Source organism: Suncus etruscus, chromosome 9 (assembly GCF_024139225.1).
Source record: "Suncus etruscus isolate mSunEtr1 chromosome 9, mSunEtr1.pri.cur, whole genome shotgun sequence".
Taxonomy (NCBI): Eukaryota; Metazoa; Chordata; class Mammalia; order Eulipotyphla; family Soricidae; genus Suncus; species Suncus etruscus.
This window is the reverse complement of record NC_064856.1, coordinates 101,856,702-101,870,523: the sequence shown is the minus strand read 5'-3', so window position 1 is coordinate 101,870,523 and position 13,822 is coordinate 101,856,702. Positions and strand designations below refer to the sequence as shown.

General features: G+C 38.9%; 2 protein-coding genes across 2 annotated transcripts in view; both read left to right on the top strand.

Annotated features, from left to right (window-relative positions):
- SSRP1 (structure specific recognition protein 1) overlaps nt 1-13,822 on the top strand; it is a 1,220,984-nt gene that overhangs the window by 392,034 nt on the left and 815,128 nt on the right. The window lies entirely within an intron of this gene.
- On the top strand, nt 10,781-11,698 carry LOC126017812 (olfactory receptor 9I1-like). The gene has a single exon (XM_049779868.1). It carries the CDS (start codon nt 10,781-10,783, stop codon nt 11,696-11,698), a length of 918 nt encoding a protein of 305 aa, XP_049635825.1.

Sequence of the window (13,822 nt, the reverse complement as noted above, 5' to 3'; positions counted from 1 at the left end):
AATCTAGATTTAATCCCCAGAATACCAAATTGCTCCCAGAGCACAACAAAAATTAATTCCTGAGTGCAGAGCCAAGAGTAAACCTGAGCACCACTGGGTGTGTCTCAAATAACAACAACAACAACAATAACAATAATAATAGCTGAGAATATTTTCTCATTGAGATTTGTATTTCATCATCAAACATTAATTGACAATATATGTGGAGAAGTTGTTTCTGTATTTTCTATTCTGTTCTATTGCCCTAAGTGTCAGTTTTTATACAATACTGTACTGCTTGAATAGAAGACCTTTGTAATATAGTTTGTGTTACTTTGGCAGAGTTACTTTCACTATTTTTTATGCCTTTTGGTCCCACAGAAATTGTAAACTACTTTTCTATTTGTGTAAAAATGCCAATGCAATTTAATTGGGATTACATAGCAGACAGTCCTTCTTTTTGTGTTTTTGTTTGTGTTTTAGGGTTATACCTGGTGGTGCTTGGGACTTACTCCTACCTCTGTGCTCAGAACCATTCCTGGCAAGGCTCAGGGGACATTCTGAGGTGAGGTAATCAAGGGATCTAATGGCCACTTACCCCCATACTATCACTCCACCCCCAGACTGTTCTTCTTGATTCACCTCTTAACACTAGCTGGCTGTTTCCAGTTCACAAAGTAGCATCAAAGTCCCAAGAAGAAACACTGAAGTTAATCAAGAAAATAGAGCTGCTGGAAATAGCAGATTACTAGTACAACCAACAGAGGCTGCTGTGACCAGGGGCTGAAAACAGTATTGCTTCAATCAAAGTCCCTGCTCTATCCCAGAAAGGCCCAGGAGGTCACATTCCACTGCATAAGAGCAGGTGACAGCCAACATACGATCACCATGGGCTGTAGAAGGTCAAATCCTTCTCTGAGCAGAACTGAGTCATGATGCAATTGTTATTTAGGATTTGTCCTAAATATCAGACCAAAACCTAAGTCAAATTAGGCCACCTCTTGGTGACTCTTCTTTCTAGCCTTCTTCCCTCCATTTAAAGTTTTTTGCTTGAACTCATATGCTCTCCATAAATCACATGTCTATTTTTTTAATTTAACCAATTTAACTTATAGATTGCTAAACATTCCTGATAACAGCAACACTGATTATTATGTAATTCAGTATGCACTCCATATTTTCCAAACTGTCACAAAAGGAGGTTATAAATACTGTGCAGCAATTGACTTCTACAAACCCCAGGAGCTGTCAAAAGAAAGTATATCTAATTCTAATACATGGACAGTAGAATTCAAAAACTAGAAAAGCCAGGAGAGCTGAAATAGCTGGAAAAACCTGCTCAAAGATACTCTGGAAATAGGTCCAAGAAAGATAAATTAGCAAGATAGGGTATACACAAAAGGAACATGCTGAGATCACCTGTCTCAATCCCTTCTGAACCAACAATCAGCTTTCCTTAGGAAACAGCACACAGTGCAGTTAGATTTCAGACCCAAGATGCAACCTGACATCTGGTCTACCAAAGAGTGTGCTGTAGAGGGAACCTCAATAGGAGTCCTGAGATCTGAGGTCCACCATTGACAATTCCACTGACTAATGTCAGAACAGAACATTCAGGCTCACTGGCAAAGAAAAACACAAGTTCGCTCCCTCCAGAAACTGCAGATGAGATCAACAAGACTCAGGAGCTGCTATGAAATCCCACAAGATTTTTATTTTTCTCCTCAGATCTGTATACAAGAGATAATAAGTCCCTCATGCAAAGATTTTGCCTTCTTATTTATGAATCTGATTTTCTTTTCCCCTGGAGGCTGCCAAAATCCAGGGACAACCTTTGTGCTCATTGCATCTCTCCCTCAAACCATAGTTTAAATATCTCACTGATTTTCTTAAAAAGAATAAATCTACCAAGCTACATTCACATAGCTGAGCAGTCTTCATTGCTTTTGCACAAAACTCTTAAATGATCATGCCTGTGTTGCATTCAAAACCTGAGATTAACCCAGCTGGATTATTCTACTAGGTAATTAAGACATAACTGTGGCCTTGGTAAGGTTGTGAGGACACCAGTTCTCAAGTAAGGTTAACACAAACTACGAAAGGTGAGATTGTATTGCTGTTATCAGTTACAGCTAAAGATTAAAGATTGGACTGCTGTTGTCAATCAATCATCTAATTGAATCACATCCTGACTGGAATTTCTGCTCATTTATGAAATATACAAGTAAGATGGAATTATTTGTTTTCAAACACTTCAGCAGCAGTATCCTTGGGGGTTTTGTGTGTGTGTGTGTGTGTGTGTGACTAATTAAATTTGAGAAAAGAAAATTTAATATGTTTATGGGGTAAGGTAAAGTAAGATAGCAGAGTTTCTTTAGATTGGGGCCGTATTGTAAGTAACTATATATGTGTGACATTCTGATTATGGGATTAATTAGTGTACTCAATCCTTGGCTTTGAAATAAGACAGAACTAAATTTTAGCAGGGGCTTTTTTATTGATGAATCTTGTAAGTTTGGTGAGCATTCACTATTCAGAAACTTGTTTTCTTTTTTTCTTTTTTTTTTTTTTCAAAAAAATCATAATACTTTATTAGAAAAAATAGTATGATGATGATCTGGGACAAGATAATGTTTATAGTATAATATTTAACACCATGACTGAAACCAAGAAAATGCTCTGTGATAGCATCAATATTCAGAAAAACAGCATAAATAATGGTTCAGATCCCAATAATAAAGTCACAGAAATGTGGGCTAATATTTAATCATTTTCTCCTTTTTTATCTCTAAGACCTTAAGAAAAACATCTAATGCTTAGTTCTAAGCCTTAGTTTCTTTGACTATAAAATGAAGATAAATATTCCTATCTCAAAATATTGTTGTTCCTTTGGACAAAAAACATACCATAATTGTTTATGCTATTTAGTATGCCATCTGGTTTAGAGCATTAGTAAATAAAGTCAGCAATTTTTTTTTAATTTTTATTGTGGTCAAAGTGAATTACAAATTTTTCAAAGTAATATTTAAGGCACATAGTGACAATGAATGAGGGTCATTACCACCGCTAGTGTTGTCCTTCTCCCTCCTTTATCCCCCGTAATGCTAGTGTAACTGTTCCACACTTATACAGTTTGTTATAGATTGGGTATCAATTCTATTGTCATTGACTTTGGGTTAGTGTTCAAGTCTGATCATTTTTTATTTCCACCAAATGAATATATGACTTTCTGGTCTTGGTACAATCGGGGCAGGGAGGACAAAAAAAAAGACAAACGAAAAAGAGAAAAACTAGGAGTAGTTCGTCTAGGTGTTATAAATATCCATTTATAAGGAAGGGAAAAAATAAAAAGGTAACAAAACAAAAACAAAAAAACAATAAGGCAGTAACAACAAAAATACAAAAAGAATTAATAAAAGAACAAACCAAAAACCAAAACCATCAACTATGAAGAAACAAACAAAACAAAAAAAAAAAAAAAAAAAACAGTAAAAAAAACAGACCAACAACTACTTAAAAAGGGTTTTGGTTTTGGGTTGGTTGGTTGGTTGGTTGGTTGGTTGGTTGGTTGGTTGGTTGGTTTTTACATAGGCATGATAAATATTTGGAAAATTAGAACTGGAATTTCTTGACCTAAGAGATATAGGGTTTCTCCGCCCTTGAAGCATACTGCCATGGGAACAACTACAGGCTCCATACTCGCTCATTTTCACACCCCAAGGTCTTTTTATGGTACCAGGAAGTTTTCTGCTCATATGTGGATGATGACAGCCTGCCTCTGTAGCTAGAGATCTTGTTATTTGCGTAGGCGAAGGCTAGTGAGAGTTTTACTTAACAGTTCTAGAAGTTCTGCTCCAGCACTGTTGTTGTAATCAGTCTTCTGTAATTAGTGATCACGGTTTTTGCTCAGATCCTAGGACAAAGCCTAGGATATAGTCTTTCAGCATGATTTCAGAAGTTCTGCTCAGTCGCAGTTGTCAAAGTCAGCCCTCTGGAATTAGAGATCTTGGTTTTTGTACAAATTCTGGGCCGAGGTCTAGGCTAGGAATTTCCTCATTGGTCCCTCGATAGGATCTGTCCAGTCCATGTTTGGCAAAGTCAGTTTTCAGTAGATAGTCTGGGGCAAAGGATGACATGTCTCCTGATTGCATCATACCATTGATCTTAGATCAAGTTGTTGCTGCTTCTTCATGTCAGGATGTCATATTAAAACTGGTGCAAGTTGGTGCCAGGGTGGTATTCAGGAGGAGTTTAGTTCCTGGTGCTATTACTGATTCCTGTGCGGGTTCCACATCTGGTATCTAGGGTTCTGGGTTGGACGTGAAAAAGTCAGCAATCTTTTAAGAGACAATCCTAATAAGGTCATGGGAGTTGACTTAGTTAAACTCCTTTACTCTTCACATAGAAGAAAGAGAAGGACTTTGAGAATAAGGTCCAAGTATAGTTAAGTATAAAATTTATAGCTAACTATAATATTAGGGTGGTAATATTGATTTTCCATCTCCTCTAGAGATGTATTTTCTTATTACATATCAAAATCAATATGCATAAGTAATCATGTGAACCAATATATGCCAGCATTTCTTAAAATATGCTGTTATATAACTTTATGTTCCCTCATGTAAATTTTTCTGAGTTCAATCAGTCTGTTCTGCCCTCTTCTCACAGTCAAATTGATGCTCCTAAAAGCTAGAAAGATAGTACAATGAGTAACATGTTTGCATTGAGCATGCTCAGTTTCGATCTCTAGCATCCTATATGGTCCCCTAAGTACATCCAGCAATAATTACAAAGAGCAGAACAGTAATTCCAGGAATGCCCTGAGCATCACAATTTTTTGATGCTACTAAGCATGTCGAAGATTCTTACTCCAGATTCCACAAAGATATCACCAGCCAGGTCCCCAAATTTTCCCATCTTGGAATATTTTCCAAAACTTGCCTTATGAAAGATAAAAATAAATTATTTTATTTTACTTTTTGGTTTTTGGGCCACACGCTGTGACACTCAGGGGTTACCCCAGCTGTGCGCTCAGAAATTGCTCCTGGCTTGGGGGACCATATGGGACACCTGGAGATCGAACCAAGCCCTACCGCTGTGCCATTGCTTAGGCCCCTCAGTCTTTTATTTTTAAAATCATTAATGTGCTCTCATTTTATTGTTTAAAAAATTGGGATACTAAATGGGTAAATAATTTTCCCAAGAATACCTCCTAAAGAAGGATCTAGTCAAACCAAGGTTTTTCTTTTTTGGCTGAAGTACTATGATTAAAATAGCATTCATATTTATGCTTTAGGTATAAAATACTAAAAAAACATACCCATCCCTAAAATATCAATATTCTTCCCTCTATGTTGTTCTTACCCTCCTTATCATCCTTGCACCTCTCACCCTAAATTGGTAGCATCTGTTCTAGTCTTTTGTTTATTTTATTTTGTTTTGAAGTGATGTCTTGCAGATCTAAAGCCTTTTTTCTTGTTCTCTGCTCAGGATGATTCCTGGTAGTGTTCAGAGAATCATAGACAGTGCCTTTAATTAAAATAGAATCATCCACATGCAAAGCTTCTTCACCCCTTCATCATTCCAGTCCCAGATTCAGATTTTTAGCCACAATCTCAGGGTTTGTTTTTATTGGCTCTTGTCTTTTCTCTTATTTAACTAATGTTCCATATAAAAGTAAAATCATTTCTATATCTGATTCACATCACTTAGCATGACATGCTATAATACCATCCAAATTACAGCAACTACAAAATGTCATCTTTTCTTATAGTGAGTAGTTTTCCATTATATGCCACGGTTTCCTTCTTCACTCATCAGTTATTAAGTCCTTGAACTGTTTCCAAATCTTGCTATTGTATATAAAGCTGCAGCTAATGTTGGTATAGGCATATCTTTTCAAAACAGTGTTTCTCTATTCTTCGCTACATTCCAAAGAGTCAAATAAATAGGTCATGTGGAAAACAGTAGGGCATTTGCCTTACACAAGGCCAACCCAGGACAGACTTGGGTTCTATTCCCAGCATTCCATATGGTCCCCTGAGCCTGCCAGGAGTGATTTCTAAGGGCAGAGCCAGGAGTAACCCTGAATGCCGCCGGGTGTGGCCCAAAACCAAAAAAAAAAAAAATCAAAACTATCCACTCCAGGAACTTCAAGCACTATTACTGATACTGTGACTTTTGTGGGCTGTGTTTTCAGCTGCCAGGCCTTTCAAAAGTACAAGAAGGCAGGGAGAAGTTGCCCACACTCATTTCTAAACAATCCTGTTGATGTCAGCCCAAGTTCCAACATACCTGAGGGAGATTTTTTGTTTGTTTTATTTTTGTTTTAAGGCCACACCTGGTGGCACTCAGGAGTAATTCCTGGCTTTGCGCTCAGAAATTCCTCCTTGGACCTAATGGACTGCCAGGGATCAAACTTGAGTCTACTGCATGCAAGGCAAATGCCCTACCTGCTATGGTATTGCTCAGGCCCCAACCTGGAGTTTTGGTCAAATTGGTGTCTCTGCGGAGAACCATAGAGGAGTGAAGGTGGGTTATTGGCAAAGCAGTAACTGTGGGTAGTGGGTGCAGCAGGTGTGACTTCTGCAGGGTAGGGGTTTGACCCACCCTCTCCTCCCAAGATTGCCAGCTTTCAGCTGTGTGGCTGATGTGTCCATAATTTTTCACAATTAGGTTTTCAGCTCTTTTGAGAATAGGTTGGGACTATAGAGCTGGTCTAATGCAGACATGGTGATTGCATTCAAGAGTTGTGTCCTCAGGAGTCTTTTTTTTTTTTTGCCATTGTTTCACTGTGCAAAACTTCTTTAGTTTGATGAAGTACCATTTATTTTTATTTTGTTCCTATTTTCTTAGCCAATATGAGCAGGACAACTAGCCATAGGCCCCCTGGGCTGACCACTTAGTCCAGGGGGCTGAGATCCCCCCCCACGCCAGGCAGGTCTTCAGGGCCACACCTGGTTAATCGGGCCCTGGGGGGTGGGGAGGGAGAGAAATTCCTCCGTATGCATCTGCAAACTACAGAGGCAGGGCTGCACCCGGAAGATTCCACATGCCAGTTCTTCTGGTTCCCTTCAGCTGGTATGTTGGGGGCTCTGGGCAGGACAGCTAGCCATAGGCCCCCTGGGCTGACCACTCAGTCCAGGGGACTGAAATCCCCCCACGCCTGGTTAATCGGGCCCTGGGGGGTGGGGAGGGAGAGAAATTCCTCCCAATGCATCCACAAACTGTACCCGGAAGACTCCACATGCCTATTCTTTTTATTTCTATTTCTACAAATAATTATCATTTTGGGGACCACACCCGGTGATGTTCAGGGGTTACTCCTGGCTATGTGCTCAGAAGTCGCTCCTGGCTTGGGGGACCACATGGGATGCTGGGGGATCGAACTGCGGTCCATCCCAGGCTAGCACTGGCAAGGCAGACACCTTACTCTAGCGCCACCCCACCGGCCCCAAATAATTATCATTTCAATGAATAAATTTATGGACTCTTATTGATTCCTAGGTACTGGATTTTTGGGTAATTATGATTATGATTATGATTATAATTGGGAATTTTTAATTTCTTCTTCTTTTACCTTATTACAACAGCTTTCTGAATATTGATTTTCAAACAAACTTCCTATGCCAAAAAGAAAAAAAAAACTGGAACATCTAAAGCTCCAAATTCAAACATAACCTATTTTTCAAAAAAATTTAAGTGTCTATATAATACATTATGTCATTTTTTAATTTGATAAATAAATCAGCAAAATGTTTATCTTTTTCCCTATATGACACCATATTGTGACAGAAAAGCATGAAAATTAGAGACAGAAAGCCACCATTTAAGATTCTGATTCTCTTTCTTCCTAGGTGTATGGCAAGTAGACCATCTTCTTTAATCTCTGATCCTCAATCAGTACACGCATACCCATATATATATACACATTCAGGGATTACTGTAGGGATTAGAGCTATTGTACAAGTTTTGTTTTTGTTTTTTGGGCCATACACAGCGACGCTCAGGGGTTATTCCTGGCTATGCGCTCAGAAATTGATCCTGGCTTGGGGGACCATATGGGACGCCTGGGGAACAAACCGCTGTCAGTCCTAGGCTAGCGCGTACAAGGCAGACGCCTTATCACTTGCGCCACCACTCCGGCCCCCATAGTTTGCTTTGTACAAATATATAATCATGATCTAGAATTTGAATTTTATTTTTCTAAACAGTGTGTTTTCTGATTTTCCTTGTTCAAATGTGAATTTAAGGTTTATGATTTTTATCTGATGACTGAGCGTCATCGAGTGTGGCCCAAAAAAAAACAAAAAAAAGAAAAAGAAAGAAAAAACGAAAGGAAGGAAGGAAGGAAGGAAGGAAGGAAGGAAGGAAGGAAGGAAGGAAGGAAGGAAGGAAGGAAGGAAGGAAGGAAGGAAGGAAGGAAGGAAGGAAAAAAGGAAGGAAGGAAAAAAGGAAGGAAGGAAAAAAGGAAGGAAGGAAAAAAGGAAGGAAGGAAAAAAGGAAGGAAGGAAAAAAGGAAGGAAGGAAGGAAGGAAGGAAGGAAGGAAGGAAGGAAGGAAGGAAGGAAGGAAGGAAGGAAGGAAGGAAGGAAGGAAGGAAGGAAGGAAGGAAGGAGAGAAGAAAGAAAGAAAGAAAGAAAGAAAGAAAGAAAGAAAGGAAGGAAGGAAGGAAGGAAGGAAGGAAGGAAGGAAGGAAGGAATGGAGGAAGGAAGGAGGAAGAAAGAAAGAAAGAAAGAAAGAAAGAAAGGAAGGAAGGAAGGAAGGAAGGAAGGAAGGAAGGAAGGAAGGAAGGAAGGAAGGAAGGAAGGAAGGAAGGAAGGAAGGAAGGAAGGAAGGAAGGAAGGAAGGAAAGAAAACTGATTATTCTTTAAATTAAAAAGTTTAAATACACAGTCCTGATTAAAGAAATGTGATACAATTTAAATGCACAAGAATAAAAAGCAATGAAAATTATAGGAATTCATGGTGATAAACTTAGAAGTAAAAGTAATAAAATAAAAAGAAAAATAGCCCTTCCCTGACCAATAGCAAGGCTTATCAGGAACTAGGAAAAGTTACTAAGTCAATTTCATTTCCAATATTTCATAATCTTATATTTAACTGACTTTAATCCAACTAAAATAATATCTGCATATTTCATGTATTCAGTCATTTGTATTCAATGTATATGCCATAAACATGACATAGATAAAAGGAAAATTCTTTCAAGATCTACATTTAATGCATATACTTAGATGTTGACAAAAGAATTGTGAGATACAGCTTGGATGATCATCAATAGCTGCTATTTTCAGAACAAAAAGTCAAGCTCACAGAGAAGTAAAATTCTGAAAGTTCTTTGGCTTGTTTGCATGAACAAACTTCAGCTGCTTAGAGAAGAAAAACGCAATCTGCTCTTAGCCAGTAGGCAACTTTCTTCCCAGTCTGGTTTTTGGTGCAGGGAACAACAATGGAAAGCCATATTTTACATGATATCACAATGTATTCCTTTCACTGATAACTCCTGCTTAAACTGAATAAGATCCTAGCATCACCTTTGCGAGAATTTTCAATTGTTTGGGGCCAAACTGGTGGTTACCAGAGCCTGGTAGTGCTCAAGGAACAATGAGTCAAATCAGGGACAAAACTTGAGTTGGTCACTCCAAGTGCCTTACCCACTCCAATAGGTGTTAGGAGTGGTATAGATTTGAGGAAGAGTGATAATACACTAGGTAGGGTTTTTGCCTTTTATGCAGTCAAGCCAGGATCTATCCGTGGCATCCTATATGGTCTCTTCAATCGGCCAGGAGTGATCCTTGACTCCATAGCAGGACACAACTGGGGTGTGGCCCCAAAATTATAAAGTTGTAAAGATTAAAATCAAAGGAAAATTATCACTTTACTAAAATAGGATATAATTTACATGTAACACTATGTAAGCTTAAGGTACACTAACATGTTAGTTTGATATACAGGGAGATATATGACTATAATGATTGCACTGGCTATATCTCTAGGACTTAAAAATCATGTCTTTTTTGTAGTGAATACATTTAGAACTGGTCTCTTAGCAACCTGAGGTTCATAATACAGTGTGGATGTTAGTCATGTTATTGGGCATTAGGTCTACAGAAAATAGCAATGGCAATTTATATGCTGGAGCAAAATACCTACTAAATTAAACTACAAAATTATTGCACACATGATAAATAATTATATATTAAAAACACATATAGTATATATCTATGGCTATGGAGGAAGAATATTCCTAAATTTACAAAATTCCAACTAAAGTTATTATCTATGAACTTCCATGAGGAAGTTCTCCATGAGAAGAAGGAATTCAAACTACTGAGTCTAAAAGGGGTAAAACTAAAAATCAATGTGTGGAAAGCAAAGGGAGTAAAAATGAATGCCCCAAAAATGGATTAGCAAAAAGAACTACCCATAAAAAGAGACTCCAACAAAGCCTGGATGATCATGTGGAAGGTACATGATAGAGCATTTTAGTAGCTGACGGATTTTAGAATCTCACCAGATTCTTACCAACCCACACTCTATGTGTCTCTTTTCTCCACAGAAATTTCCAAATATAAATCAAAACTAATTTGAATTTTAAAAAATAGACCAGCTCATAACTCAGCTCCAAAACATGTTGGGAAAGAAAAAAAAGATAACCAAAAATCATCAGCCATGTTAAAGATTACTCCATGAATCAGACATAAGGCTAACCTCTACCACAAAAACAAAGCATCTGTCTTTTTAGTCTCTAGATTTTGACTTCATTTCCATCCTCAGATCACAAGACCACATCGAATGCATGGCCAAGAATAATCTCACCACTGTAACTGAGTTTATTCTCATCGGCTTCACTGATTACCCCGACTTGCAGATTCCCCTCTTCGTGGTGTTTCTGGCTTTCTACCTAGTCACCATTCTTGGGAATTTGGTCATGATCATTCTGATTCAAGTGGACACCCAACTCCACACCCCTATGTACTTCTTCCTGAGCCACCTCTCCCTGTTGGATGCATGCTATACCTCAGTCATTATCCCTCAGGTCCTGGCCACACTAACCACAAAGCCCATCATCTCCTATGGGCAATGTGCTGCCCAGTTCTTCTTCTTCACCATCTGTGCAACAGCAGAGTGTTTCCTGCTGGCAGTGATGGCCTATGACCGCTATGTTGCTATTAGCAACCCACTGCTCTACACAGTGGCTATGAGTCCCCGAATCTGCTGGAATTTGGTGGTGGGAACTTATGCCTTTGCCATAACAGGGGCCATCCTACGGACCACATGTACCTTCACCCTTTCCTTCTGTGATGATAATCAGATCAACTTCTTCTTCTGTGACCTCCCACCACTCTTGAAGCTCTCCTGCAGTGACACCACAAATGCTGAGATTATCATTATCTTCTATGGCAACTTTGTGCTTTTGGCCAATGCCACGGTCATCCTGCTTTCCTACCTGCTCATCATCAGGGCTATTCTGAGGATGAAGTCTTCGGGTAGCAGGGCCAAGACTTTTTCCACATGTGCCTCCCACCTCACTGCTGTGGCCCTTTTCTTTGGGACCCTCATCTTTATGTATCTACGAACTGGTTCAGAGAAATCTTTGGAGGAAGAGAAGGTGATGTCGGTCTTCTACACTGTAGTCATCCCCATGCTGAACCCTCTGATCTATAGTCTGAGAAACAAGGATGTGAAAGCTGCTTTCAGAAAGGTCATTGGCTGATTCCAGGAATCCCACAGCCTGTAAAACTGAATGACAACTTTTCTTTTAGTTTGTATCTTGGCACATCTATATGTCCTAATAGGCATCAGCACACTCTGATATCTGTACACACGAACACAGAGATGGTACATATATGAAAAACCATAAAATTGTGTTTGTGTCGGGCCCGGAGAGATAGCACAGCAGTGTTTGCCTTGCAAGCAGCCGATCCAGAACCAAAGGTGGTTGGTTCGAATCCCGGTGTCCCATATGGTCCCTGTGCCTGCCAGGAGCTATTTCTGAGCAGACAGCCAGGAGTAACCCCTGAGCACCGCCGGGTGTGGCCCAAAAACCAAAAAAAAAAAAAAAAAAAGAAGAAGAAAAAAAATTGTGGTTTGCGCAAACCTATAGTGCTTACTACCCATTACCTTCTCCCACCTCTAATGCAAGTCTTAGTACCCAGAAGAATCAAATGTCATAATTTAATTAATATTAAGTATATTTATTGCATGCCAATTTTCTGCAAACTTGCTTTCCCATCCTTTCTCTCTTTTGTTTTTATATTTTTTCCTAAATTTAATGTCTAATTGCATCTGGGAATGCCTATTCCCAATAAAAATCCCAACTCTATTGTCAAATATTAATTTATCAAATAAATTACTATTTGAGTTTTATAATTGTGTTTTCTGTTTTGTTCAGTTGTCCTTTGTGTGTATTTTGCCAGTATCATTCTGTTTTGATTACCATACCTTTATATTAAACTTTGAACTCTAGCTTTTTTTTCCAAAATGCCTCTAGCTTTGTTTTCCATTCTTGGAATTGTTCCAGTTATTTGGAGTCTACAGTAGTTCCATACAAATTTTTGAAACTGTGTTTTCTACTGCTGTGAAAAAATAGCTTCTAATATTATAAAAATTGTATTAGAAACCAATCTTTCTTTTCTTAAAACAATAATATGTTTTATGTATGTATCATGATAACTCAGCATCTGTAACCAAAAAGGTACTTGTTTTGGGGGGTTTGGGGCCACACCCGACAGTGCTCATGGGTTACTCCTGGCTATCTGCTCAGAAGTAGCTCCTGGCAGGCCAGGGGGACCATATGGGATGCCGGGATTCAAACCAACCACCTTAGGTCCTGGATCAGCTGCTTGCAAGGCAAACATTGCTGTGCTATTTCTCCGGCCCCCAAAAAGGTACTTTTTTTTTAATTACCAAGAAGCCAGTCTTTCTTGATCCATTTCTTAACACCCTCTGGCTGCCTCCACTCCACAGGTTGGTAACTGAAGCTCTGATAGAAAACCCTCTGAAATCAATCAGGAAGAGCATCCTACAGCATCTCAGAGTCAATCAGTGCAGATACCCAAGGATGTTATGACCATGGGCTGAAAACAGCCCATGAGTAAAGTGTTCTCTGGAGCACTGTCATTGGTCAAGGATCTAGCTTCTCCCAGAGAGAGCTAAAAGTCTCTCTACTCCACAGGAGTAGTCTACAGTCAACACTTTATTGCCAAGAATGACAAAAGACCAAATTCTAGTTTTGAGAAAAACTGTGTGCATGTATGGTATAATTGCTACTTAACTGCTGCCCAAAAGCATAAGCCAATTGCAACCACTTCTTTGCTGAGTTCTTTCCTGCTTCCTTTCTTCCATTTTAGGTTCTTTTATTTTTCTAAGCCTAAGTGTATCTGGTTTATGGACATAATTAAAGACTTTTTATAAACCATCATGGTAGTTCGTATAGAACATGGACAGAAGATCATGAACATACTACAACGTTCCAACCCCCCTCTGTGTACTACCAAATGAGAACTAGCCACAAGAAAACCCACAAAGTATTCATCTCCTCTATGTGGGCAAAGTGTCAAGCAAGGATTGACATTCCACATTTAGCATGTTGTTTAGCAACTTCTCACAAGCCAATCCTGACTTGCAGGAAATGAAGTGAAAATGGCAGCATTTTCCATCTGAAAATAAAATATCAAAAAAAAAAAAAAAAGGAGCCGTGCTCTTTTGAGAGTTTCCACCTCAGTGGGGAGATTGAAAGTCTAGTTTGTGTGACATCAAGTCACCAACTACCTTTTGGAAATTTTGGGTTAATGGATAATTAGGATTTAAGAAGTCATCTCAAGGGGCCGGGAAGGTG